The 26,606-nt window shown below is 33.0% G+C and overlaps 1 protein-coding gene across 4 annotated transcripts in view; it reads right to left on the reverse strand.

Moving 5' to 3' along the window:
- Window positions 1-26,606, reverse strand: part of KIFAP3 (kinesin associated protein 3) — a 223,801-nt gene that overhangs the window by 143,231 nt on the left and 53,964 nt on the right. For 3 of the 4 annotated variants that reach the window (XM_025877952.2, XM_025877955.2, XM_073900000.1), the window contains 6 exons: window positions 24,075-24,229; window positions 22,025-22,080; window positions 21,343-21,484; window positions 13,363-13,462; window positions 12,208-12,332; window positions 10,186-10,284 (listed from right to left, as the gene is read on the reverse strand). In XM_025877952.2, the coding sequence (XP_025733737.1) occupies window positions 10,186-10,284; window positions 12,208-12,332; window positions 13,363-13,462; window positions 21,343-21,484; window positions 22,025-22,080; window positions 24,075-24,229 (677 nt within the window). The remainder of the gene's footprint in view (window positions 1-10,185; window positions 10,285-12,207; window positions 12,333-13,362; window positions 13,463-21,342; window positions 21,485-22,024; window positions 22,081-24,074; window positions 24,230-26,606) is intronic. The other variant, XM_073900002.1, reaches the window with a different exon arrangement.

The raw sequence follows: 26,606 nt of genomic DNA on the forward strand, positions 1-26,606 counted from the left end.
CTAAATGTGAGAAAGGAGTCCATCAAAATCCTAAAGGAGAACACAGGCAGCAACCTCTTCGACCTCAGCCGCAGCAACTTCTTCCTAGAAACATCACCAAAGGCAAGGGAAGCAAGGGCAAAAATGAACTATTGGGACTTCATCAAGATAAAAAGCTTTTGCACAGCAAAAGAAACAGTCCACTAAACCAAAAGACAACCGACAGAATGGGAGAAGATATTTGCAAATGACATACCAGATAAAGGGCTAGTATCCAAAATCTATAAAGAACTTATCAAACTCAACAGCCAAAGAAGAAATAATGCAATCAAGAAATGGGCAGAAGACATGAACAGACATTTTTCCAAAGAAGACATCCAAATGGCCAACAGACACATGAAAAAGTGCTCAACATCGCTCGGCATCAGGGAAATCCAAATCAAAAACTCAATGAGATACCACCTCACACCCGTCAGAATGGCTAAAATTAACAAGTCAGGAAACGACAGATGTCGGCAGGGATGCGGAGAAAGGGGAATCCTCCTATAATATTGGTGGGAATGCAAGCTGGTGCAGCCCCTCTGGAAAACAGTATGGAGGTTCCTCAAAGAGTTGAAAATAGAGCTACCATACGATCCAGCAATTGCACTACTGGGTATTTACCCCAAAGATACAAATGTAGGGATCCGAAGGGGTACGTGAACCCCAATGTTTATAGCAGCAATGTCCACAATAGCCAAAGTGTGGAAAGAGCCAAGATGTCCATCGACAGATGAATGGATAAAGAAGAGGTGGTATATATACACAATGGAATATTATGCAGCCATCAAAAGGAATGAGATCTTGCCAGTTGCAACGACGTGGATGGAACTGGAGGGTGTTATGCTGAGTGAAATAAGTCAATCAGAGAAATATATGTATCATATGACCTCACTGATATGAGGAATTCTTAATCTCAGGAAACAAATTGAGTGTTGCTGGAGTGGTGGGGGTTGGGAGGGATTGGGTGGCTGGGTGATAGACATTGGGTAGGGTATGTGCTATGGGGAGCGCTGTGAATTGTGTAAGACTGTTGAATCACAGATCTGTACTTCTGAAACAAATAATGCAACATATGTTAAGAGAAAAGAAAAAGAAGAAGATAGCAGGAGGGGAAGAATGAAGGGGAGTAAGTCGGAGGGGGAGACAAACCATGAGAGATGACGGACCCTGAAAAACAAACTGAGGGTTCTAGAGGGGAGGAGGGTAGGGGGATGGGTTAGCCTGGTGATGGGTATTAAAGAGGGCACATTCTGTGCGGAGCACTGGGTGTTATGCACAAACAATGAATCATGGAACACTACAAGAACTAATGATGTAATGTATGGTGATTAACAATAAAAAAATTTTTAAAAAAAAGTACACTTTGTGTGATAAGTACCAGGTGAATATGGAAGTGCTGATCATTATATTGTACAACTGACACTAATATTGTACTGTATTCGTAACTGGAATTTGAATAAAAAGTGTTTTCTCTAACAGTAATGGGATTATATTACTGAGAAATCCCCAAATATTCAGAAATAAAATAACTCCTTTCTCAATAACCTATGGGTCAAAGAAGAAATAAAAGGGGAATTTAATGGTGTTTTGGACAGAATAAAAATGAAAATAAAAACAGGATATATCAAAATCTATGGGATGTCCCTAAAACAGTGCTTAAAGAGAAATTTATAGCCCTAAACACCTTTAATATAGGAGAAAAAAGGTCTTGAATAAATAATTCTACTTCCACCTTAAGAAACTACAAAAAGAGCAAACCGAACCCAAAGTAAGCTCAGTAAATAATAAAGATCTGCAGAGAAATCAACGAAATATAAAATACAAATATACAGAAAATCAATTAAACCAAAAATTGGTTCTTGAGATAAAAAATAATGATAACCCTCCAATTAGTATGCTCAGGAGAAAAAAGAAAGGTATAATTTGCCAATTTATGGGTTGAGAGAGGTTATATCACTATAGATTCTATAGGTATTAATAAGATAGATAATAAGGGAATATTAATATAGAACAACCTGAAATGTAGAAATTCCTTTAAAGATTCAAGCTACTTGAGCTCATTCATGAAGAAATAGGGAACGTGAACAGTACCTATTAAAGAAATTGAATTTGCAGTTTAAAATCTTCCCACAAAGAAAATAAGAGTTCAGGTGGCTTCACTGGAATATCTTGTCCAACATTTAAAGAAGAAATAATACCAGCTCTGCACACGGTCTCCCAGAAAGTTAAATAGGATGGAATATATTCCAAGTCAACCTATGAAACCACCATTATCATGAAAATTTTACAACAAAAGAAAACTACACACAAATATACCTTATGAACACAGAGGCAAAAGAAAGTTAGGAAATTTAATCCACTGATATATAAAAAGGATAATATGAGGGATTTTAATACAGGAGCCCAAGGTTTATTTAACATTTGAAAAACCAATCAATGCAATTCACCATATAAACAAACTAAATAATAATTAAAAGGTTTCCTGATTTGAAAAGATGAAATTATCTTTATTTATAGATAACATGTTCATCTATGTGGAAAATATGATGAAATCTTTAAAAGAAAGTTACTAGAACTAATTAATAAATGAATTTACCAAGGTTGAAGAATTCAAAACCAATATAAAAAAAATTATATTTCTGTATACAAGCAACAAATAATCAACTGAGATTTTTTTAAAAAGTGTTCAGAGTTAGCAATAAAAATATGAAACACTTAGGGATAGGGATAAAACTGACAAGATGTGAAAAAACTGAAAATAATAAAACACCACTATGAGATATTAAACAATCTAAATAAATGGAAAGAGAGATCCTTTCCTTGTGTCAAAAGACTCAATATTGTTCGGGTATCAATTCTTCCCAAACTGATATATATATTCAATGTAATCTGACTCAATACCTCAGAATTTTATAGAAATGAATGATTATAAAATAATACAAAAATGCAAAATACCTAGAATATCTAGAACACCTTGAAAAAAAAAGTTGGGAGTCTTAATACTACTTCATTTTTAAGATTTTTCTATAAAGCCACAATACTGAAGACATTGTCCTATTGGTTTCAAGAGTTACAAATGTGGTGGACAATAGAAATCAGAGTACAGAAATGAAATGCACATACATGGATAAAAGATTTTTATAAACATATAAAACAATCCAATAGATAAAGGTAAAAGGATAGTGTTTTCAATAAATAATGCTTGGATAATTGGACATGCATAAGCAAAAAGAATAAAAAAGAACTTTGATCCATTCTTCACACCATATACAAAAATTAACTCAAAATTTATTATAGACTTAACTATAAAACCTAAGACTAATAAAACTTGTAGAAAACAGAGGAGAAAATCTTTGCAAACTTTAGTTAGAAAAGAATTTCTTAGATATAATACCAAAATTGTAATTCAGGAAATATGAAATCAATTGTACTACATAAAAATTTTAAATACTGCTCTCCAAAAAATGTTAAGAGAAGAAAAAGATAATGCAAAGACTGGGAGAAAATGTCTGCAAATCATATGTATATGATAAAGGCTTGTATCCAATATATATAAAGAACTCCTGGGGTGCTTGGGTGGCTCAGTTAAGCGTCTGACTCTTGATTTCAGCTCAGGTCATAAACTCAGGGTCATGAGATCAAGCCCTGCATTGGGCTCTGTACCGGGGTGCGTGTGTGTGGGGGGGGTGAGATGGGGGGGCAAGGAGCCTGCTCAAGATTCTCTTTCTCCCTCTGCCCCTCCCTGCTTGCGTGTTCTCTCTCCATTTAAAAAAAAAAAAAAACTCTCAAAATTCAGTAAGAAGGCAATCCAATTAAAATAAATAAACAAAAGATTTAATAGATAATATAACAAAAGATATAAAAATGACAGATAAACACATGAAGAGATATTCAATATAATTAGACACTAGGAAAATGAAAGTTAAGACCACAATATGATACTACTGCATACATTTTAAAATGGCTAAAAGTAATACAATTGGCCATATCAAATGTTGGAGAAGATGTGAAACAACTAGAACTCTCATATACTGATTATGAGAAGGTACAATAGTACAACCATGCAGAAAACCATTTCACAGTTTCTTAAAAAGTTAAACATACACCTACCATATGATCTCAGCATTCCATCACAAAGTATTTTTTTATTTTTTTAATTTATTTTTTATATTTTTGAATGTATAATTCAATAAAATGTTTATTGAAAAATCATAACCAACCATTAAGGTGTAAATAAAAGATCTCACAGGCATTGCATTTTGGGGATATGATTATACGTCTGATATGGGTGGCTTCATGGGTTTAGCTGTACACATACAGACAGAATTTCCCTTAGGAAAATCTGAAACAAAGAAATCCACATTTACAAGACAAATAAACCGAGAGGAATATTATTCATATAGTATTAAGTGCATCTTTTAAGAAGCAGTTTTCTATTTTATTGTACATGAAAATGTAATGTGATTTTCAAATACTTTATTCCAACCCTCACAAAGAATTCTATTATGTAATTTTTTTCTTTAAATTTTTTATTGTTATATTAATCACCATACATTACATCATTAGTTTTTGATGTAGTGTTCCATGATTGTTTGTGCATAACACCCAGTGCTCCACAACAAAGTATTTTTTTAAAAGAACAGAAAGCAAATGCCCATATGAAGACTCGCACATTAATGCTCAGTGACTTTATTTTTAATTGAGAAAAACTGGAAACATCCCAGATAACCCTTAATAGATGAATACAATGAAATACCATTAATAATAAAAACAAATGAACTACGGATATAAGATGAATGAATCTCTAATTATGCTGTAAATGTGCATTCCTCAGGTTGCATGGTGTTGTCACAGGCAGTGGAAATGCAGGTGCACAGTAGGAGAGCCTAACCTCAAGCTTGTGCATTAAAGAAAACAATCTACATATCACTGGAATCGCAGAATGAGACTAGAAAGAAAGGGGCAGAAAATTTAAAGAAATAATGGCTGAGAATGTCCCAGGTCTGGGGAGAGATGTGGACCTCATGAAATTAATAATTCACCCCAAAATTTCAATCTACATGTAGAACGATGTTCTACAAGACACATTATAACAAAATCATGTAAAATCAAAGACAAAGAGAGAATTTTATTTCTTTTTTAAAGATTTATTTATGAGAGAGAGAGAGCACACATGAGTGGGGGTAGGGGCAGAAGGAGAGAATCTCAAGGAGACTCCCCGCTAAGTGTGGAGCCCAAAACCAAGAGTCAGATGCTTGACCCACTAAACCACCCAGGCACCCCAAGAAAGAATTTTAAAAGCAGGAAGAAAAAAAAATTATCTCCTACAAGGGAACTCACATAAGACTATAAGGAGATTCCTCAGCAGAAACTTTACAGGCCAGGAATAAGTGGGATGATATATTCAAAGTGCTGAAAGAAAAAAAAAAGCCAACCAAATATACTTTACACAACAAAGTTGTCCTTCAGAAATGAAAGCAAAATACTTTCCCAAATAAAAGCTGAGGGAGTTCATCACCATTAGATCTGCCTTAAAAGAAATGCTAAAGGAATTCTTCAAGCTGAAATGAAAGAATGCTAATTAGTAACATGATATATGATAGGGCACACATATGTTCAAAGTGAAGGGATGAAAAAAGATGTTCCATGCAAAAGGAAACCAAAAGAGAGAAACAAAAAATGGTAGCTATACTTTGGTACTATACTGATCTATACTCAGACAAAACAGACTTAAAAACTGTAACAGGAGACAAAGAAGGTCATTTATAATGGTAAAGGGTCATTCATCAAGCAGATATAACAATCGTGAATATATATGGCACCCAATATTGGTGCACCTAAATATATTAAGCAAATACTAACAGATCTGAAAGGAGTAACAGACATCTATATAATAATAGTAGGGAACTTCAATACTGTACTTTTAACAGTGAGTATATCATCCAGGCAGAAATCAATAAGGAAAAAGACATGAACTAGACTTTAGAACAAATGGACCTAAGAGACATAAACAGAACATTCCATCCAATAACAGCAGAGAACACATTCTTCTCAAGTACACACGGAACAATCTCTAGGATAGGTCACAAAATAGTCATGTCAAATTAAAAAAAATTGATATCATACCAAGGATCTTTTCCAAACACGATGTCTTAAAACTACAAATCAATAACCAAAGGAAAGCTGGAAGATTCACAAATATGTGGACATTAAACAATACACTCTAGAATAACCAATGGGTCAAAAGTGAAATCAAAAAGGAAATAAAAAACTACCTCGAAACTAACAATAATGAGACACAACATACCAAAACTTAAAGTATGCAGCAAGAGCAGCGTTAAGAGAGATGTGTATAGCCATAAATACTAATATTAAGAAAAAACAAAAAGGAAAAAGAGAAAATAAAAAAATCTCAAGCAACCTAACTTCACACCTGAAGGAACTAGAAAAGAACAAATGAAGCCCAAAGTAGTTGAATGAAGGAAATCACAAAGATCAAAGCAGAAATAAATGAAATAGAGAACAGAAAAACAATAGAGAAGATCAGCAAAACTAAGAGTTGGGGTCTTTAAAAAGATGAACAATGTTAACAAACTTTTAATGGACTTACAGGGGAAAAAAGAAAAAGGACTGAAATGAAATTACAAACTAAAGTGGAGACATAACAACCAATACAACAGAAATACAAAGAATCTTAAGAGACTAATATAAACAATTACAAGCCAGATGGACATCCTAGAAAAAAGAATAAATTTCTAGAAACATATAACCTATCAAGACTGAATCATGAAGAAAATCTGAATAGACCAATAATGAGTCAGCAGGCTGAATCAATAACCACAAACCTTGAAAAAAGAAAAGCCTAGGACCAGATGGCTTCATAGGCTACTCCTACCAAACATTTAAAGAATTAATGCCAATCCTTCTCAAACTCGCCAAAAATTGAAGAGTTACCCTGATACAAAGCTAGATAAGGACACTAAAAGGAAAAAAATAAAACAAAAAACTATAGACCAGTAGCCCTGATGAATAGAGATATAAAAATTCTCAATAAAATACCAGCAAACTGAATGCATAGCACATTAAAAGGATCACACATACCACGACCAAGTAGGATTTATCCCTGGGATGCACAGATGGTTCAGCATACACAAATCAAAAAAATACGATACATCACATTAATAGAATAAAAGACAAAAATCATATGCATAGATGCAGAAAAAGCACTTGACAAAATTCAACATCCTTCCATATTAAAATCCTAGGAATACAAAGTAGTTAACATGAAAATCCCACTATCAACATCAAAATCAACAGTGAAAAACTGAAAGTTTTTACTCTAAGATTAGCAAAAAGGCAGGAATGCTCACTCTTGACACCTTTATTCAATATAATACTGGAAGAACTAGCCAGAGAATTTAGGCAAGAAAAAGAAATAAAGGTATACAAATTAGAAAGGAAGACATGAAATTGTCTCTGTTTGCTGAAGATATAATCTTATATAGAAAATCTTTAAGACTACTAAAACACTATTAGAATGAATTCAATAAAGTTTCAGGATAAAAAATCAATACACAAAAATCAGTTGTACTCCTCCTATACACTAACAACTATAAGGAAATAAAACAATCTCATTTACAATAGCATCAAAAACAATAATATACCTAGGAATAAATTTAACCAAAGAAGTGAAGGATCTATATACTGATCAAAGAAATTTGAAGACACAAATAAATGTAAAGATACAGTGTGCTTCAAGGATGGGATGAGTTACTATCATTAAAATGTCCATACTACCCGAAGACATCTATAGAGCCATGTCCTCTCTCAAAATTCCAGTGTCATTTTTCACAGAAATAGAAAAAAAAAATACAAAAATTTACATGAAACCCTAAATGACTCAAAATAGCCAAAGCAATCTTGAAAAAGTATAAAGCTGGAGGCATCATACTTTCTGTTTTTAAAATATGTTACAAAGGTATAGTAATCAAACAGTATGGTGTTAGCATAAAAACAGACATAATAGATCAATGAAACAATTGAGAGCTCAATAAATCCACATATAGAGGTCAATGAATATTTGACAAGAGAGCCAAGAATACTCAACAGGGGAAAGGATAGTTTCTTCAAAATAAAGGGTGCTGGGAGAACTGAATACTCACATAAAAAAAAAAAATGAAATTAGACCCCTAATACCACTCACAAAAATTAACTGGACTTACAAAGGAAAAAAGAAAAAGGACTGAAATAAAATAATCCTTAGGATTAAGGACTTGAAAATGTAAAACTCTTAGAAGAAAATAAAGGGAAAAAGTTCCTTGACATTAGTCTTGGCAATGATTTTTTGGAAATGACACCAAAAGCACAAGCAACAAAAGTTGTCATCAACAAGTGAGACTACATAAAACTAAAAAAGCTTTTGTACAGCAAAAGAAACAATCAACCAAGTGAAAAGGCAACCTACAGAATGGGAGAAAATATCTGCAAATCAGGTATCTGATTAGGGGTTCATGCCCCAAAAGTGTAAGAAACTCATACAACTGAATAACAACAACAACAAAAATCTGATTTAAAAATGGACAAAGGATTTGAATAGACATTTTCCCAAAGAAGATATACAAATTACCAATAGGTAAATGAAAAGGTACCCAACATCACTAATCATCAGGGAAATGCAAATCAATACCACAATGACAGATCACCTCATACCTGTTAGAATGGCTATTATTAAAAAGACAAGAGATAAATGCTGGCAAGGATGTGGAGTAAAAAGAATGTAAATTGGTAGGAATTTAAACTGCACTCTTGGTAGGAATGTAAATTGGTGCAGCCACTATGGAAAACAGTATGGAGGTTTCTCAAAAACTTAAAAATAAAACTACCATATGATCCAGCAACACCATTTCTGGGTAAAAGGAAATGAAATCATGATCTCAAAGAGGTATCTGCATTCCTGTGCTCACTGAGGCATTATTCACAATAGCCAGGACATCAAGCAGCCTAACTGTCCATTGATGGATGCATAGATAAAGATGTGGCACATGCACATACACACACACAAACACACATCCCAAAATATTATTCATTCATAAAAAAGGAGGATATTCTGCCATTTGTGACAACACAGATGGACGTTGAGGGCATTATTTTCAGTGAAATCAGACAGAGGAAGACAAATATTGTATGTTTTCACTTAATATGTGGAATCTAAAAACATTGTACTCCTAAAAACAAAGTAGACTGATGCTTACCAGAGGCTGGGTTGTGGGGGAAAGGGGAAGACCTTGGTCAACAGGTACAAACTTTCAGTCATAAGATGAATAAGTTGCAGGGATCTAATTAATGTACACCATGTGACTACAGTTAACAATACTGTATTGTATATTTGAATGCTGCTATGAGAATAGATACTAAATGTTCTCATCATAACAACAACAAAATGGCAATTATGTGAGGTGAAGGACATGTTAACTAACCTTATTGTGGCAAACATTTTGCAATATATGTGTGCACCAAATCATCACATTGTATACCTTAAACCTAACACAGTGTTATATGTCAATTATATCTCAACAAAACTGGAAAAAAATTAATAGTAAACTACAAAGCAGGAGTAGAATGCACACTTAAAATCCCCACATTCTCACTAACCTTCATAAGACTTTGCATCTTATACAATGACTATGAAACCACACTATTGAATTGTTAGATCTCTCTATAAACCTCAGAAAGAAGAAACTATTTTTTATTAATCAAGAGAAATATTTTGAAAAATTTTATAACAATTTCCTAGGAAGGCAACAAAATAAGTTAAATAAGATATTAGTACTATTATGTTATAACTAATATTAGTTAATATTAGTATTCGAGGGATCAGACTGTCATTACTGAAAAGGACAAACACTGGATTAAAAAATTCTGAGTAAGTAAATTACAAGTATATACACATTTAAAAGCTGAATAGGGCCTTTTGGTGGAAAAATAGTGGAATGAAACTTAAAACATTATTACCCAAGCTAAAAATAAAAGAATTTACAGCATATTAAAATTTAGAGACTTTTCAACTATTCTGATATTAGCTTTACCGATCTGAAAAAAAAAACTGAACAAAATTAATGTAGTGTAAGCACTTTGTTGTGTTTCTCATTCCTTAGGAAATCATACCTCGTAAGAGCTGTTCTTGTTTTACCACAAGCCCCTGGTATTTTTTAAAGGTTTTTTCATAATCTTTTTTCAAGGTTTGGTTTTCAGGGTCTTCATCAAGTAAGCAACTTAAGTTAAGGATCATCCATATTTACACCAGTAGTTTAAAACTAAAATATTCATCTCTGCACAATAATTGTTAGAACTTCTTAACCAAAGGCTCAAGGGTATGCCTGGAGACCTTGGGTGAACATATGTTTGGGTTGTTACCAAATACATGAATCCCCAGAAATTTTATGCAAATATCTTACATATGTACACAAGTCTCTTTCAACATATTAACAAGTGGATCCATGAACCAAAAGGATTACTGCCTTAGAGAGTGTTTTAGTTAATAAGAATACTAAATTTCACCTCAGACAGATGCCCAGAATATTCAAAGAATGTTGATTAGATCTAAAGCTCTTTAGTACCTTCTTCAGACTTGATATCAAAAGAGAATATCCCAAAGTTAGAGGTCACCAAAAATTTTAAATTACATCGTATGGTCCCAAATAATCCCCTGGACACCTGCAAAAATAATCAATTATTTCAGTCTGACTTCAGGATCCCCAAAGCACTTAAAAACTTCCTCTTTGTTGACTGCTACCTGTATCAAAACACAAGGAATCTCCTGCATTTCAGTATGTCTTATAATCCATGATATGTCATAGTTTAATTGAAGCATTTTTTTCCATTCTTAGTGGTTCATCAATAATGATTCATCTTATGATCATTGGTATCTGATACTTATAGGAATATGCTATGTCCTAAAATATCAGTTCCTGTCACCCAACAATCACAAAATATAATGATTGCTAAAAGTTCTGTTAGTAGTTCTCTCCATATCCCTCCTATTTAATGAATTTTGCGTATATTTAGGAGACTTGTGACTCCAGAAATGATCTAAAGTCTCCAGGATTATTGAATTGTCCACAGAGTTTAAGTCAACACCAATCTAGATGTCCGAAGCTCATGGCACAAATAGAAAATTTCTAAACCTGGAAAGATCCTAACAAAGAAAAGTCAAAACTTGTGTGTGTGTTAGGGTATATTTTTAGAGTATCTTGGGGATTCCATGATGGAGAGGTAAGAAACATATGATACTCTGCACAACAGGAATACTATTTTTACTTTTTAAAAGAGATCAATAAATACTGGGTTCAAAGGAAAATTACCAGTATGTTTGCTGAATAAGCCTTATGAAAAAGGAAGGGCCTTCAATGTAGAAAAATTACTCTGTAGAAGCAATATGATAAATATCTTCAAATACAAGAAAAGTGATGTTTAAGAGACTACCCTTAGTCTATATTGCTTTAGCATGCAAGATTAGATTCAAGGGACAGAAGTTATTGACAAGGGATTTTAGTACACTAAGCAAAAGAACACAATAAATAGGATGTCAAACCACAGGATGAACTAAATCAATAAGCAGTGACACTGTCAAAGAAGAGAGTAAATAACCAATTTGTAAGGGAAGCTGCAGAAAAGATTCCTGTATTGAAGGATAGGTTAAAATGGATCATTTTTTAAGATTCTTTTCATAGGTTCTATCATTCTGTAGGCATCTCAAATGTATATGTATTAAGAAAAGAATTTTTGCACTTAATTAGCAAAATAGAATTTAAAACTATGTTCACCAAATTCACACCTATTCCAATCAGTCACCTTATGACATAGACAGAACTACATAAACAACAGCAGTGAGCCAGACTTCAGCTAACCAAAGGATCTTAGGGAATATATTGATATAGCCACTTAAGCACTCACCAGTTCAATTATCTAGGACCACTATTACTGCTCCTTCTATCTTATCAACTAATCAAAGAGATAAAAAGTATATGTCAAACTATATTCATTCTGATAGTCTCACTCTTCATCTTAACGTTCAACACTCTTTTATTTTTCCAAATAACATAAATGGAAAAAAAACCCAAAACTATCCCACCCATCCAAAGCTCATTAGCAATAACACTGTAGTGAAATGCCACTCTCAAAGGATATCAGCTTTCTTCTTCTTAGAGAGTTCTTCTTGCCACAGCTCATGTCTTTTTAACTCATGATCAATGATATTCATACATAGAGCTCCAATTTTATAGTGAGTGATAAGTCCATGAAACTGAGAAAAGCTTTAAAGAAGAGATTTTAGTATGTATTTGAAGCATTATGTTTTGTAGATTCAGGAAAGTTATTTTGGGTAAACACACGTATTATTAATGTAGAAAATAAATTTGATATATATATTTCAATAAATGAATACACCCAGGGTATACTATGAAGACCTGAAATTATAAGATATATACTTTATATATATTACCATTACCTGAAATAAAATTTTTAAGTTAGAAAGGAAATAAAATGCATTTTTTGTAATCAACCACTATTTTAACTATGCAGATACTCTCAAAAATAAACTTTCAGACTGCTGTAAAACAAAACTAATAACATAATAATACTAATATTAAATAAAATGGATTACCAGAGAATAAGCCAGTAAAATATTAGTAATCAGGTTTTTGCATATGTTTCCTACACAATTCATTCATCCGAGCATTTACTCAATAAATACCTACTTGCTAATGCTGGCACATTTTTAGAACAGAGGCAGTTCTCTGCGAATTGGCTAGACTTTTCAAAATGTCTCAATAAATGTCTTTCTAAAGAATATATGTATATAAATAGCATATATGGATACATAAGTTATATATATATACATATACATACACATGTATATATACATATATACTGGCACTTACTCTGGGTCATGCTTTATTCTAAAAATTATCCAAAAACAGTGTTACTATCCAGTTTACAGATGAGGAAACTGAGGCACAGAATTAATGTAATCAAGAACACACAAGTAGTAAATAGCAGTACTTGGATTCAAATCCAGTCTATTTCCAGAGTCCATACTCTTAAAATCTAAACAAATTTACTATCCTACTCTCTGTGTATCCATGTACATGCATGGGTCAATAGAGACTGAATGAAGGACAGAACAATAGAAAGGACAGAGAATGGGAAAGAGAGTAAGAGTTCAGAGTCAGAGCATGGGCAGACACACAGGAAGACTGAGCAAACCAGTAATCCACAATCAAACTATTGACAGAGTGAAACAGAGATAGGCTTTTACTTTTATTTCCTTATTTTTATACTTACCTGGAAAAGCAAAAAAAGATGTAAATTATATTTGTAGCTAACTCAACACTTTGTTTCCAGTCTTCCCTTAGGACTCTTGCTAATGCACCAAGGGCAGTTTCTAAAGAAAAAAGGAACATGTAAAAATGATCATTCGCCTTGCCTGTGGTATAAAGGGTGATTGGTTTTAAACGCCTACTTATTGATAAATAACAAAGCTAAGATAGAACTGGGACAAAAAAGGAGGGTGCTTCTTTCTAACACAGAAAGCTATTTTTAAAACTGAAATACAACTTTTACTTAAAAACCCATAACATGTAACTTTAAGTCTCTAACTATAAACAGAAAGTAAAATATGATTTAGATAAAGTAACATAATAAGTACATTATGGGTGACAAAATAAAAAGACCATTTCTTTCTTGATTTGTATTTCCACTTGTAATCTTGCTACTGCAGTGCCATTTTTTGTTTTTTAACATCTGATTTAATATGTTTGTGAAGAAGGAAAAAACTAGAATAGGTCTAAAAAAATAATGAGCCGTTTAACAGGCTAACACTAGCCCCACTGAAGCAAATTAATAACCAAATAAAGCTTATACACACAAAAATAAATCTATTTTAATATTATGTTAAATTAACGCCAACAGACATAAATAAAACAAAAAATCTTTCACAAAATTAGCTTCAGGGTAGAATAAACATCTCTGCTAGATTTTTATCTTGAGAAAGGGAAAAATTTAATGAACTGATTAATGAGAATTACCATATGCTAAGTAAACATAATGAGACTGGTTTCAAATTAGAATTGTTACATGGCTTACTGATTCTTAAAATATTAAAGCATTAAAGAAAATATCTGTGTGTTATACAGTGATCATAATTCAACTTTCTATAATAGGCACTCAGAATCTACTGTACTTCATGGACTGCATTATTAGTAATTGTTATGGTAATGAAAGTATTCAATTTATTTGTGCTCTGTGGCCATTCAGATTATGAAACAAGTATTATTAATCTTAGTGAGGAATTTTTCAAACTAAAAAACATCCTATAATATCATTTCATAATGTTATTTATACTCACATATGCTTTGAACAAAACTATTCTGGAGTGAAGTAAATAGGTAGGCAATATACATTAATATGTAAAGGCTCCACAAAGTTCTACTTAATAAAGAATCTGGTTAACTTTGTTTATCCAGTATTACTAAAGGCACTTCACCACTATAATCCAGGGGAAACAGTATTTCTTAGAATATACAGGTGACCCTTGAACACACTGGCTTGAACTGTGTGGGTCCATTTATATGGGGATTTTTTTCAATAAATATGTATTTTATATTATGATTGAAAAGTAAGGTAGAAGTTGCCAAAATGACTAGAAGGGAAGGCAAAGGAAAGATGCAGTGAAGCCTGGAACAGTAGGGCTCTTGCCTGCTCCTGGCACTCCTCACCCTACTCAATACCACTGAGGTCTTGAACTGAGAAGTGCAAAGGAACCGGCTCTGGGGAGAGATTCTCAGCGAGGTGGTGGGGCAGGGCCAGTCACGGGCTAAAACTGGCCAAGGACCACAGAATAACCTGCCGTAACCTCTCCCACTCCTCCCACCCCCCCATCCCCAGGGTAACAAGTCCAGAAAACTGGAGCCAAGAGCACCAAGCAGGAACCTGGGATGTAGAGTTGACAGCAAGGCGGGCGCTGCCCATGGTGCTGAAAGCTCTCCGAAGTGGGGAGCTAATACCTCCAGGGAACTAACTGGCAGTTCACCACTTGACAGCATCTCCTATAAGCAGAAACTGCATTAGAACTTCATAAAGGGGGTCTGATGGAACAAGCAATCTAGAGAGACAGGTAAAGGTGTTCTGCTTTCCCTCAGATTCCATGTATAAAAAGATTTCCCATATTCTTGGGTATGGAAGCAAGGAACAGGCACCACTCTAGGATCCAGCTTTGTTAACTTTGAGTGGGGACAAGGAGAGATGTGGTGCCTTGTCCTATTACTGTACTATTCATAGTTAAGTTTCTGGAGAGTCAAAAATTACATATGTATTTTTTGACTGCGGGGGTGTACCTCTAAACCACCCTCTCCATTGTTCAAGAGTCAACTGTGCTTTGGAAGATGATGTACTATAATGTCATGAATTTAGGTAGATGGCTAGTGACCTATTTTCCAAATTTTATTTCATTTTCTCCTTTAGTATAAAATAGAAAAGTGTCTCAATAAAAACACAGCTGTAGGATTTGTACATAGGTTATTAAGAAATAGCCAAAAGAAAATTATGAAGTTTACTGAAGGTCAAAATATAACCCCCAAATGAATTTATAAGTTAAATGTAATAATTAAAATTCCATTATAATTTTTATGATATAATTTATATGATAAAGTGATCTCAAAATAATACATTCAAAAAATGTAAAGACCAGCAACACCTATTTAAAAAAAAAATCAACAAGTTGGAAAAAAAAAAGTTGGAACACTTCTACCTATTCTAAAACTCTAGTCAAAATACAAAACAAAACAGAGCATGGAAATTATCAAATAGATCAACAGAAAAGAAAATAAAGCATTAAAACATACCTATGAATATATCAGAACAGTACTTGGCACAATCTTTCAAGAAGTATGTATTGAATAATAGAATGCCAGGCATTTAACAGAAAAGGCATTTCAAATCTTTGGGGGAAGAAGGAGTATTCACTAACTAGGTTGGAATAACTGGCTATGACTATCCAACAAATTTACATCTCTACCTCCTACTTTCAACAAAAATGAATTCCAGAGCCAAGCATTTCTGAAACAACCAAAGTAAGGACCTCCAAAAATCCATTCCTCCACAAGTGAATTAAAACACTGGAAAAAACTGTCATCAACTTTTTTAGAACCCTGGCAATTAACTACATCTCACAACAATAAGAATATGGCTGAATCTTAGTAAGAGAAAATGTTTCAACTTGCCCTAATTCTATCCCCTCTGTATAACTTTGTGGAAGCCTTGAAAACCAACAGCATCACAATTTTAGTATCTGTGAAAAACAGCAGCATAGCAGCCAACTGGAGGAAGCAGAACAATGTGGCACTCCTGAAAACCCCCACTCCAGTGAGCTGTCACTATGTGACCCATCTGGATATTTGCTGGAAAGCTCCATTCCCAGGGTTTGCATTTATTTGACCTGACTCAGAAATTGCTTTGTACAGGTTTATACCCAGGGCATTTGTTGAAAACCACTGGTGGCAACATTGCAACTGCAGGTGGTAGCCTTGCCAGTTGGGGTTAACAAGAGTCTAATCAAACAACCTTAAAAGGAAAAACCAGGAATGAGATATTTACAAGGTCTTTGAAAAGCTCCAATATATTCCTGGGAAACCAGAAGGCCATGTATAAGTGCAGGAATGTGCTAATGCCCAGGAAAGAGCTAAGAAAGACCTACTCTCTCATCTCTGGCCAATCTTGAGGCAATGTACCAGCAGGAATTAGGGCTAAGACCTTGGGAGTTTCTGGCAGGCTCAGTCAGTAGAGCATGAGACTCTTGATCTCGGGGTCATGAGTTTGAGCCTCACGTTGGGTGTAGAGATTAATTAAATAAGTAAAAAAAAGTTAAAAAAAATAAAGGCTAAGATCTTGTAAACTACCTGCTTAAATACTGAAAACATGCTCCAACAGACACACACACACAGCCCCTCAGCAAAGGTTGGGACACTTAGGGCCAGGCATTTAAAAAACCTCTATCCAATCATTAAACACTAAACTAACTGAACTAGAAAGCTTCAGTGGCGGCACAAAGAATACAGATTTTTCAGAATTAATCCAAGAAACTCATTAAACCAACAGTAAAAATAAGCCCTGGAGGGAGTGCCCCAATATTATTTCAACAACAATAAAAACTAAAAGACATGCAAGAAAACAGGATGCTATGTCCTGTACTCAGTAAACACAGGAGTCAATAGGAATTGTCCATGAGGAAGCTCAGATGTTGAACTTATAAAACAAAGACTTTAAACTAGCTATTGTAAATACATTCAATGAACTAAAGAAGACCATATCTAAAGATCTAAAGAAAAGTATGGGAAGGTAGGAGAATGATGTCTCATCAAACAAATAATATCAATAAGGAGATACAAATTAAAAAATATGAACCAAATATAAATTCTGGAGTTACAAAGTACATCTGAAATGAAAAATTCATTAGAAGGTCTTAACAGCAGACGTGAACTAGAAAAGAAAGAACTGACAAATTAAAAGGTAGGTCAATTAAGATTATCCAGTCTAAGGAACTGAAAGAAAAAAGAATGAAAAATAAGAGCCTCAAAGACCAATGGGGCACCAAACAAGCATATTAACATGGGAGTCCCAAGAGGAAAGGAAAGGAGCTAAATGAATATTTAACAAAATAATGCCCAAAACTTCCCAAGTTTGATGAAAAACATTAATCTGCAGGTCCAAAGAGTTCCATGAACTCCAAGCAAGACAAACTAAAAAATATCGACACCTAAACACATCATAGTCACACTGGCAAAAGCCAAAGGCAAAGAAAATGTTGAAAGCAGCAAGAAAGCAGCTCAATAGTTATACAGGATCCTTAAGAAGATTAACAGCCAATTTCGTATCAGAAACCATGAAGACATGAAGACAATGGGATGGTATAGTCAAAGTACTAAAAGAAAGACTGTCAAACAAGAATTCTACATCCAGCAAAACTACCCATTCAAACACCAAAGAAAAATTAAGTCATTCCTATTCCTAGGTAAACAAAAATTTAAAGAATTTGTTGATATTAAATCTCCCCTATGAGAATACTAAAGAGAATCCTTCAGGCTTAAATGAAAAAACAGCAGAGAAGAACTTAAATCCACACAAAGAAATAAAGAGCAAAGGCAAAGATAACTATATAAATAAAAAGACGGTATAAACATATTTCTGACTGTACTCTTCTATCTGATTAAAAAAACTCATACATCAATAATTATATTACTGTGCTGACAGGCAAATAATGTGTAATGATGTACTTTGTATTACCAAAATAGTCCAAAGGACTGGAGAGGGAATAAAGGTATATTGGAGCAAAGTTTTTACATACTATTCAAATTAAATTACTATTAATTTGAACTAGATTTTAATTTAAGATGGCAACTGTAATTCTAGGGCAAACACTCAGAAAATAATTCAGGAAAACATAATAAAAGAACAGCAAAAGGATTAAAACGGTATACTAAAAAATATCCATTTTACATAAAAGAAGGCAGTAATAAGGGGCTAAAAGAACAAAAATGATAAAAGATGTAGAAAACAAATACAAAGTGTTAAATAACAATCCAACTTTATGAGTAATTACATTAATGGTAAATAGACTAGACACTCCAATCAAAAGGGAGAGACTGGCAGAATGGATTAAAGAAAAAGCATGATCCAACTATATACTTTCTACAATATAAACTATTTTATATTTTTTATTTTTATTTTTTTTAATACAAACATTTTAGATTCAAAGGCACAAATAGGGTGAAAGTAAACAGATGGAAAAAGATATGATACAAAAAAGAGAAAAGATTGAGAGAAACTATCTCTAAGCACATAAAAGAAAAAGGATATAAATGATATAAATTTATATACTAAATTATACATGTAAAAAAGGATATAAAGACTATACATATATTTATGCAAAATGCAAATATACGTATAGTCTCTCTCACACACACACACACACACACACACACACACACACACGAATACACAGGAATACAAACTTCAAAACAGGGTAGAAATTCCAAAAGTCTAGTGACATGAGGAAAAAAGTAAATTCATTAGAAATCAGGCAAATGCAACTTAAAACAAAGAGAACTTGTTCATTACCATAATACAATGTCAAAAAATTTAAAGTTTGATGGCTTTCACATTCCACTGGTCTGGGGACAGAGCAGTACAACCATTTCGGAAGACAGTTTGGCAAAATCCCTTAAAATGTTATGACCTGTATTTCTGTGTGACCTCTGTTTCTGTGTACACACTGTAAAGAACTCCTTGCTTGTGACGAAACCAGAGAGGGAGACAAACCGTAAGAGACTCTTAATCTTAGGAAACAAACTGAGGGTTGCTGCAGGGGAGAGGGGTGGGAGGATGGGGAAACTGGGTGATAGACACTGGGAAGGGTATGTGTTGTAATGAGCACTGGGTGTTATAGAAGACTGATGAATCATAGACCTGTACCCTGAAACAAATAATATATGTTAATTAATTGGAAAAAAAGTAAACTCAATAAATTAAATAGGCTAAGGGATTCATGGAATTTAGTCATAAGAAAAATAAACACAAAATCACTTCTGTTCAGTTAAAATGCAATAGGATTCTGGTCCCTGCTGCGGGAACACAAGTGTCAGTAAGTATCCTGGATCCATGCTTTAAATAAATGGCTTTATGTCTATTAAAAAAAAAAAAAAGGAAGAAGATATGTACAAAGATATTCACTGAAGCAATATTCCCTACTGAAAAATTTGTAAACAAGCGAATGACCGATCAGTAGAGGAATGGCTAAAGCTATATAAAGCTTCATAAAAAGCAATAATCAAAATTGTTTAAAAATAATTACATTATGGGGCACCTGGGTGGCTCAGTTGCTTAAGGGTCTGCATTTGGCTCAGGTCATGATCTGAGAGTCGTGGGATCGAGCCCCGTGTCAGCCTCCCTGCTCAGCGGGGAGCCTGCTTCTCCCTCTCCTCCCCACTTGTGCTCTCTCGCTATCTCTATCTCTCAAATAAATACAATCTTAAAAAAAAAAAACTAATTACATTATATGTTTCTATCTGCATGTAATCTCAAAACATTACTACATGGAAAAAATTAACAAAAAAGTAGTATGATATTATTAATATAAAAATTCTTACAAAGTAATACTCTATAAAAAATTCATATATATATATTTTATATATATAAAGGTATATATGAAAAGGATCTAGAAGAATGAATGCACTCCAAACTCAGATTATAGAGTAATGGTCAAAGGGGGTTTCATCTATAATATTCTAAATCTTTTTAAAAAATATATGAGTTGTATAATTTTAACTTAAAATGTACAAATTTCCTACATAGAACACTAGTAACATCCTAGGATTTCCTGGACAATTCTTTGTATATATTTTCCAAGCTACAAAGTATAGGTGTGTACTGTGCAGCCTCCATAGAAGAATTATGAAAACAAAAAAAAGGTATTGTTTATCATGTGATGGAAAATCAGATAATAATGACATCTTCCATATTTTATTTTTGGCAGAAGTATAGTCAGAAAACTGTGAACTTAAAGTAATTCCATAATGTATTACTGAGAAAAAAAGATTTTAAGAGCATTTTATCTCCTTTTCTTTATTACCTAGCACATCTAATGAAAGGAGAGCATCAAATTCAATCAAAATAAACTTATAAAGATTAATACATATTTTTGCTGCGCTACTGAAAAAAACTAATTTTGGAACTCTAACCAATTTAATAAAAGCATATACATATGTGTGCAAATGTCAGAAGTTTGATATTGTATCCTAACTGAAAGGATAAAAGTCTTCCAGAGAGAACAACAAAAAGATACAGTATCATTAATGCTTTATTTTTGTTGTTTAAATGATTTCTGAATTCTTCAGAGAATATTTAAATGTTATGCTCTTTTTTTTTTAAAGATTTTATTATTTATTTGACAGAGAGAGACATAGTGAGAGAGGGAACACAAGCAGGGGGAGTGGGAGAGGGAGAAGCAGGCTTCCCGCGGAGCAGGGAGCCTGATGCGGGGCTTGATCCCAGGACCCTGGGACCATGACCTGAGCTGAAGGCAGACGCTTAACGACTGAGCCACCCAGGCGCCCTAAATGTTATGCTCTTAAGTTAAAAATTTTTCATAAGAAGGTAACAAAGTTCTGGGGAACAAATGCATTCCTAACTTTGGTATAATTTTAGCTTTCTCCTTAAAAACCATATTATACAACAATTTTTCTATTTTTAATATTTATAGATATAAATCACCATTCAATAGTAGTTCTTCCAAGTTATCAGGATTTCGGGCAAGCTGCAGGATCAAAGCAGAACCCCGAACTTTGTCAGGAATATCTTCATATAGTAACTCAATGTATTCATCCATATCATTAATGTTAGCAACTTCATCAATCTGAAAGAAAGGAAAAGGAAGCACTCCAAAAGAACAATATTTAACAAAGCCACTGTTAAAAGAATGACATTTTGCCCTTTTAATAACAGACAAATTTTCTAAGGACTCATAGTAGCCATCCTTTTGTAGAGGGGAAAATTAGACCTTTGGGTGCTAGGACTCCAATACAAAAGTAGTTATAAACCATATGAAAATAGGAAGTCCATAAACTCTAAAATTGGCCTATTAATATAAAATATCTTAAATTTAATGCAAATAATTTATATCTACTTCAACTGGTTAAACAATATTTCAAAACATAAGGCAACAAGAATATTTAAAACATTTCAAAACTTACTATCAAAATAAATTATATCTAAAAAAATACCACTAACTTTTCCCTATATGAAATACTGAATATCTACCTTTTCTAGGTACTTCTAAGTTGAATAATTTTTAAAATATCCCTATCTATTTAATGTTATTGTATGAATTATTGATGGGAAAAGGCAACAACCTTATAATCAATCAGTTCTCTAGTAGATCAGAATATAGTCTTACCTCCATTCCTTCAAAAGGAGGTGGATCTTTAGGCTTGCTTGATTTTTCTTTTTTTTCTGTAAAAAGATTTTGTTTTTTATGAGAAGAACTAGGTTTTTAGAGTTTCTGGGTAATTTTTATTTTCAGCAGCTGAGTTTAATTATGGCTGAGCTGGGGATCTTAAAACTGAATAGTTTATGAAATCATCTTTTTTCCAAGAAATAAAAAGATAAAAAATGTTCATCTATAATCCATCTGTTCTAATGAGCATATCAAGGATATAAATGATCCCAAAGTCATAACTTCATTTCCTCCTACATTAACTTCTTGGGTATGTAAATAGCCAGACTTGCCAACAAGCAGCAAAATAGTCCCTTCCTAATTCACATTTAAGGTGGGATGAGGAAAAGATACATTAATGGGTTGATTAATATAAAAACTGAATTAAAAAAATCACTTAAGGTAACGAATCACAAAAATAAAGTATTACTGTTTTGTTTCAATCACTTTTAGGGGGCAAGGTTTTTGGCTTTGAAATAGTGAATACCACGTAAAAAAGTTAAAAAAGAAAAATGGAACAGTTTTTTAAAAATAAGTGTGTATTCAACATAGTAACTATTTCATTTATGTCTTCAAACATTAATATCTATATAAACAGATTGATTTTAATGGATTTATCCATATATTTTGACATGAAAATTTCCTCATATTCCTTTAATTTGGGGGAAAGAAGGTGAGAAGACTAATTTACCTTGAAAACTCAGTTAAAGGGTTTTATTAGTAATTTTAATATAAATGCATTCAAGATTATATTAATTAGGCATTAGGAAAGATCAATTTTAACTACACTGTACAACTCAAAATAAGTATTACACACATCTTATTAGAGTACAGGATTTACTTTGCTCACTTTCAACTTATTTAACTTATTGAAGAAGATATCTCCCTCATTTACAAAGATCTTAACCAGAATAGTCTATCATGAAACATTTAATAATTTTTCTTTATACCACTTATTATGAATAATTAACAATTATACATTGAATGCCAGTGATGTAGTTGGATGCAATCAAGTTCAAACTGCTTATTTTTGCTTTCAAATAAATTTATAATCACTTAATTAATTCAAAAATACATATTGATCACATTAGATATTATATTCAGGGTTAACTAAAAAAAAATGTATTAGACACAAGGCATTTTATTTGCTGTGGATAGAGAAAAGACTGAAATAATTTGAAAAATGTCCAAATTTTCTCTTACTTTTTTCTACTTAGTATAATCTTAAGCACTTATAAATTATTTCAAAGGCACCATATTTTAGAACTCACAATGGTGAAAGACATGTAAACTTAATTAGTACTATGAAGTAGAATATAGCATTCAATAATCTTAGATGATTTTCCATTGAAATGTCTGTATTTTTATTTTGTTTCATTTTTGGTTTAGATTATTTGATGATAACTTCTAAAAATAATCAATTGCTTAGCTCTAATATTTTAATGGCTTGGTTCTTTATGAGGAAATTGAAGCTAGGAGAATGGCAACAAGGAAGACATTAAGAATGAAAGAGCAATATTTTCCTAAGAAAGAGTCATAAAACTATCCTAAAAGATAGTCTAAAATATATAACACATATCTTAACATTTAAATACCTGAGTAATCAATTCAAATTATAAATTAAGTGTCAAGAAAAAATTTAGAAAATATAAATCTAGTTGGGGTAGAGAAAATGGATTTTTCTGCCCCAATTCTCTTCTTTTATTATTCTAGAGTCAGTATGACAGACATTTGCTCTTCATTCCTGATTTCAGCACATGTGTACACATACACAAACATACACACATACCACAGTATGAAATAGAAACAGATCATTTTGTGTGGAAGCATCTAATATAGAGCCTTGTACACAGGAAACTAATAGATTTATTTTTTCATTCACTTTCTTATTTATAATACTGGCAAAACAAAATAAAATAACAAAAAAAAACCCCACCATTCAAAAATAAAAAGCACAAACTATAGTTAAACAACTCTGGTTATGCATTAAAAAGTGAAGAATTCTACTTACCTTTTCCTGACAATGAATCACGGCGGTTCTGTAGATAGTACAACAGCTGTTCTACCTCATTTAATTTTGAGGGATGAATAAGTTTACATTCTTCAACCACCTTCCGTGCCAGGGAAGCTATATCTGTGTTGGCATTGAGACTCTTAAGACGAATGCTGTAAGCATATCAGAATTTTCCAACTCAGGTAATATCAAAGTGATAACTTACACAATACTTATTTTAAATAGTTTATAATGCAGTTAAATGTACCTGACACAGACTCTTTCAGTAAAATATAATAAAGTATTAGATATAATTAGGCTTAAAATATGCAAAGAAATGGTTTCTTTGAACTGGACAAATCAGATAACAAAAGAATATTAAAATCTACATCTGACTCTTCTAGGCAGGACAGCATATTCAGGGATCTTGGTTTAAAACAGTCTTTCTGACAATATATACAAAGTCTTTAGTCACTGTTGGATGTGAGAATCCATACTGCCAAAAAAGAGTAACTCTCTTGACCATATTCACAATCATTTTTTTTTAAATAGGGTCAACACATAATATCAGTATATTCAGATTCAGTTGTTCTGATGAAAACCATTACAAATGTACATGAATTCGTGGTACCAGGGAGAGCCATGAAGACATAAAATTAGGTTCAGGGTGAAACTCAACTGGAGGCAAAAGACTCTTACAAGCAGATGCACCCATGCAAGGCATATATTCAAAAAGAGACACATAAGAAAGTAGACAATGTGTGGAATTCTTTTTCTGGTGAAGATGGACAATTTTTGAAGAGACATCAAGGTATTAGATTAGAGGCAGTAGGGACAGAGATCTCAAAAAAATGTCTTATATTCAATACCTGTGAAATCATTATTCAGATAGGGATGATCTCCTGAAATAAATGCAGCATAGTGATTTACATATTATTCCCAGCTAAACAGTCATCTCCAGATCTGGTCCTCCTGGTATTCTACAAGTCACCTAATAGCCTTTAATAAATTCTTTTTATGCATAAATTTGCTAGAGTGGCTTCTAATGTTTGCAAAAACCTAGCAATACTTGGTCCATCTTTTTCTTTATGCTCCTACCTTTTAAATCTTTTAAACTATTTTATTTTTGTGTAATTTTAGCTGCACATAAAGAAGGCATTACATGGTGCCTTTGTTACAACTGATGAACCAATACTGATACATTATCACTAACTGAAGTTCACAATTTACATTAGGGTTCACTCTTTCTGTTGTATAGTTCTCTGGGCTTTGACAAATGCATATGAAATGTATCTACCTTTATATTATCATACAAAATAGTTTTACTGTCCTAAAACTGCCCTGTATGTCACCCATTCTCCCCTCCCGCACCCCTTGGATTCCTGACAGCCTCTAATTTTCTACTTTAGTTTTAGCTTTTCTAGAATGTCACATAGTTGGAATCATATAGTATGTAGCTTTTCCAGTCTGGCTTCTTTCACTTACATGCATTATTACAGTAAGGTACCTCAAATGTGTTTTCATAGCTTGATAGTTGATTTCTTTTTAGTGCTGAATCATACCTGGTTATATGAATGCACCACAATTTGTTTGCCCATGTACCTGTTGAAGGATATCTGGGGTGCTTCCAATTTCTGACAATCATAAATTTTCTATAAACATTCATGTACCAGTTTTTGTGTGGATATTGTTTTCAATTCATTTGAGTTCATATTATTGGAACACAACTGCTAGATTATATGGAAAGCCTATGTCTACCTTTGTAAGAAATTGCCAAACTGTCTTCCAAACTATCATTTTATATTCCCAGTAGCAATGAATGAGTTCCTACTGCTTTATATCCTCACCAGCACTTGCTGTCAATATTTTGGATTTTATCTAACAGATGTCCAATGGTATCTAAATATAATAGATTTTTCTATCCTTTCTTTTAAAATTATGTTAAACACCATACATTACATCATTAGTTTTTGATGTAGTGTTCCATGATTCATTGTTTGCATATAACACCCAGTGCTCCATTCAGTACATGCCCTCTTTAATACACATCACCAGGCTAACCTATCCCCCCAACCCCCTCCCCTCTAGAACCCTGTTTGTTTCTCAGAGTACAGAGTCTCTCATGGTTCGTCTCCCCCACCAATTCCCCCCCTTCATTTCTCCCTTCCTACTACCTTTTTTTTTTTTAACATATAATGTATTATTTGTTTCAGAGGTACACGTCTGTGATTCAATAGTCTTACACAATTCACAGCGCTCACCATAGCACATACCCTCCCCAATGTCTATCACCCAGCCACCCCATCCCTCCCACCTCCCACCACTCCTGCAACACTCAGTTTGTTTCCTGAGATAAAGAATTCCTCATATCAGTGAGATCATATGATACATCTTTCTCTGATTGACTTATTTCACCCAGCATGATACACTCCAGTTCCATCCATGTCGTTGCAAATGGCAAGATTTCATTCCTTTTGATGGCTGCATAATATTACATTGTATATGTGTATATATATATATATATATATATATATATATATATATATATAT

Source organism: Callorhinus ursinus, unplaced genomic scaffold (genome assembly GCF_003265705.2).
Source record: "Callorhinus ursinus isolate GAN/ISIS: 27379988/994484 unplaced genomic scaffold, GSC_fseal_2.0 scaffold13, whole genome shotgun sequence".
Lineage (NCBI taxonomy): Eukaryota > Metazoa > Chordata > Mammalia > Carnivora > Otariidae > Callorhinus > Callorhinus ursinus.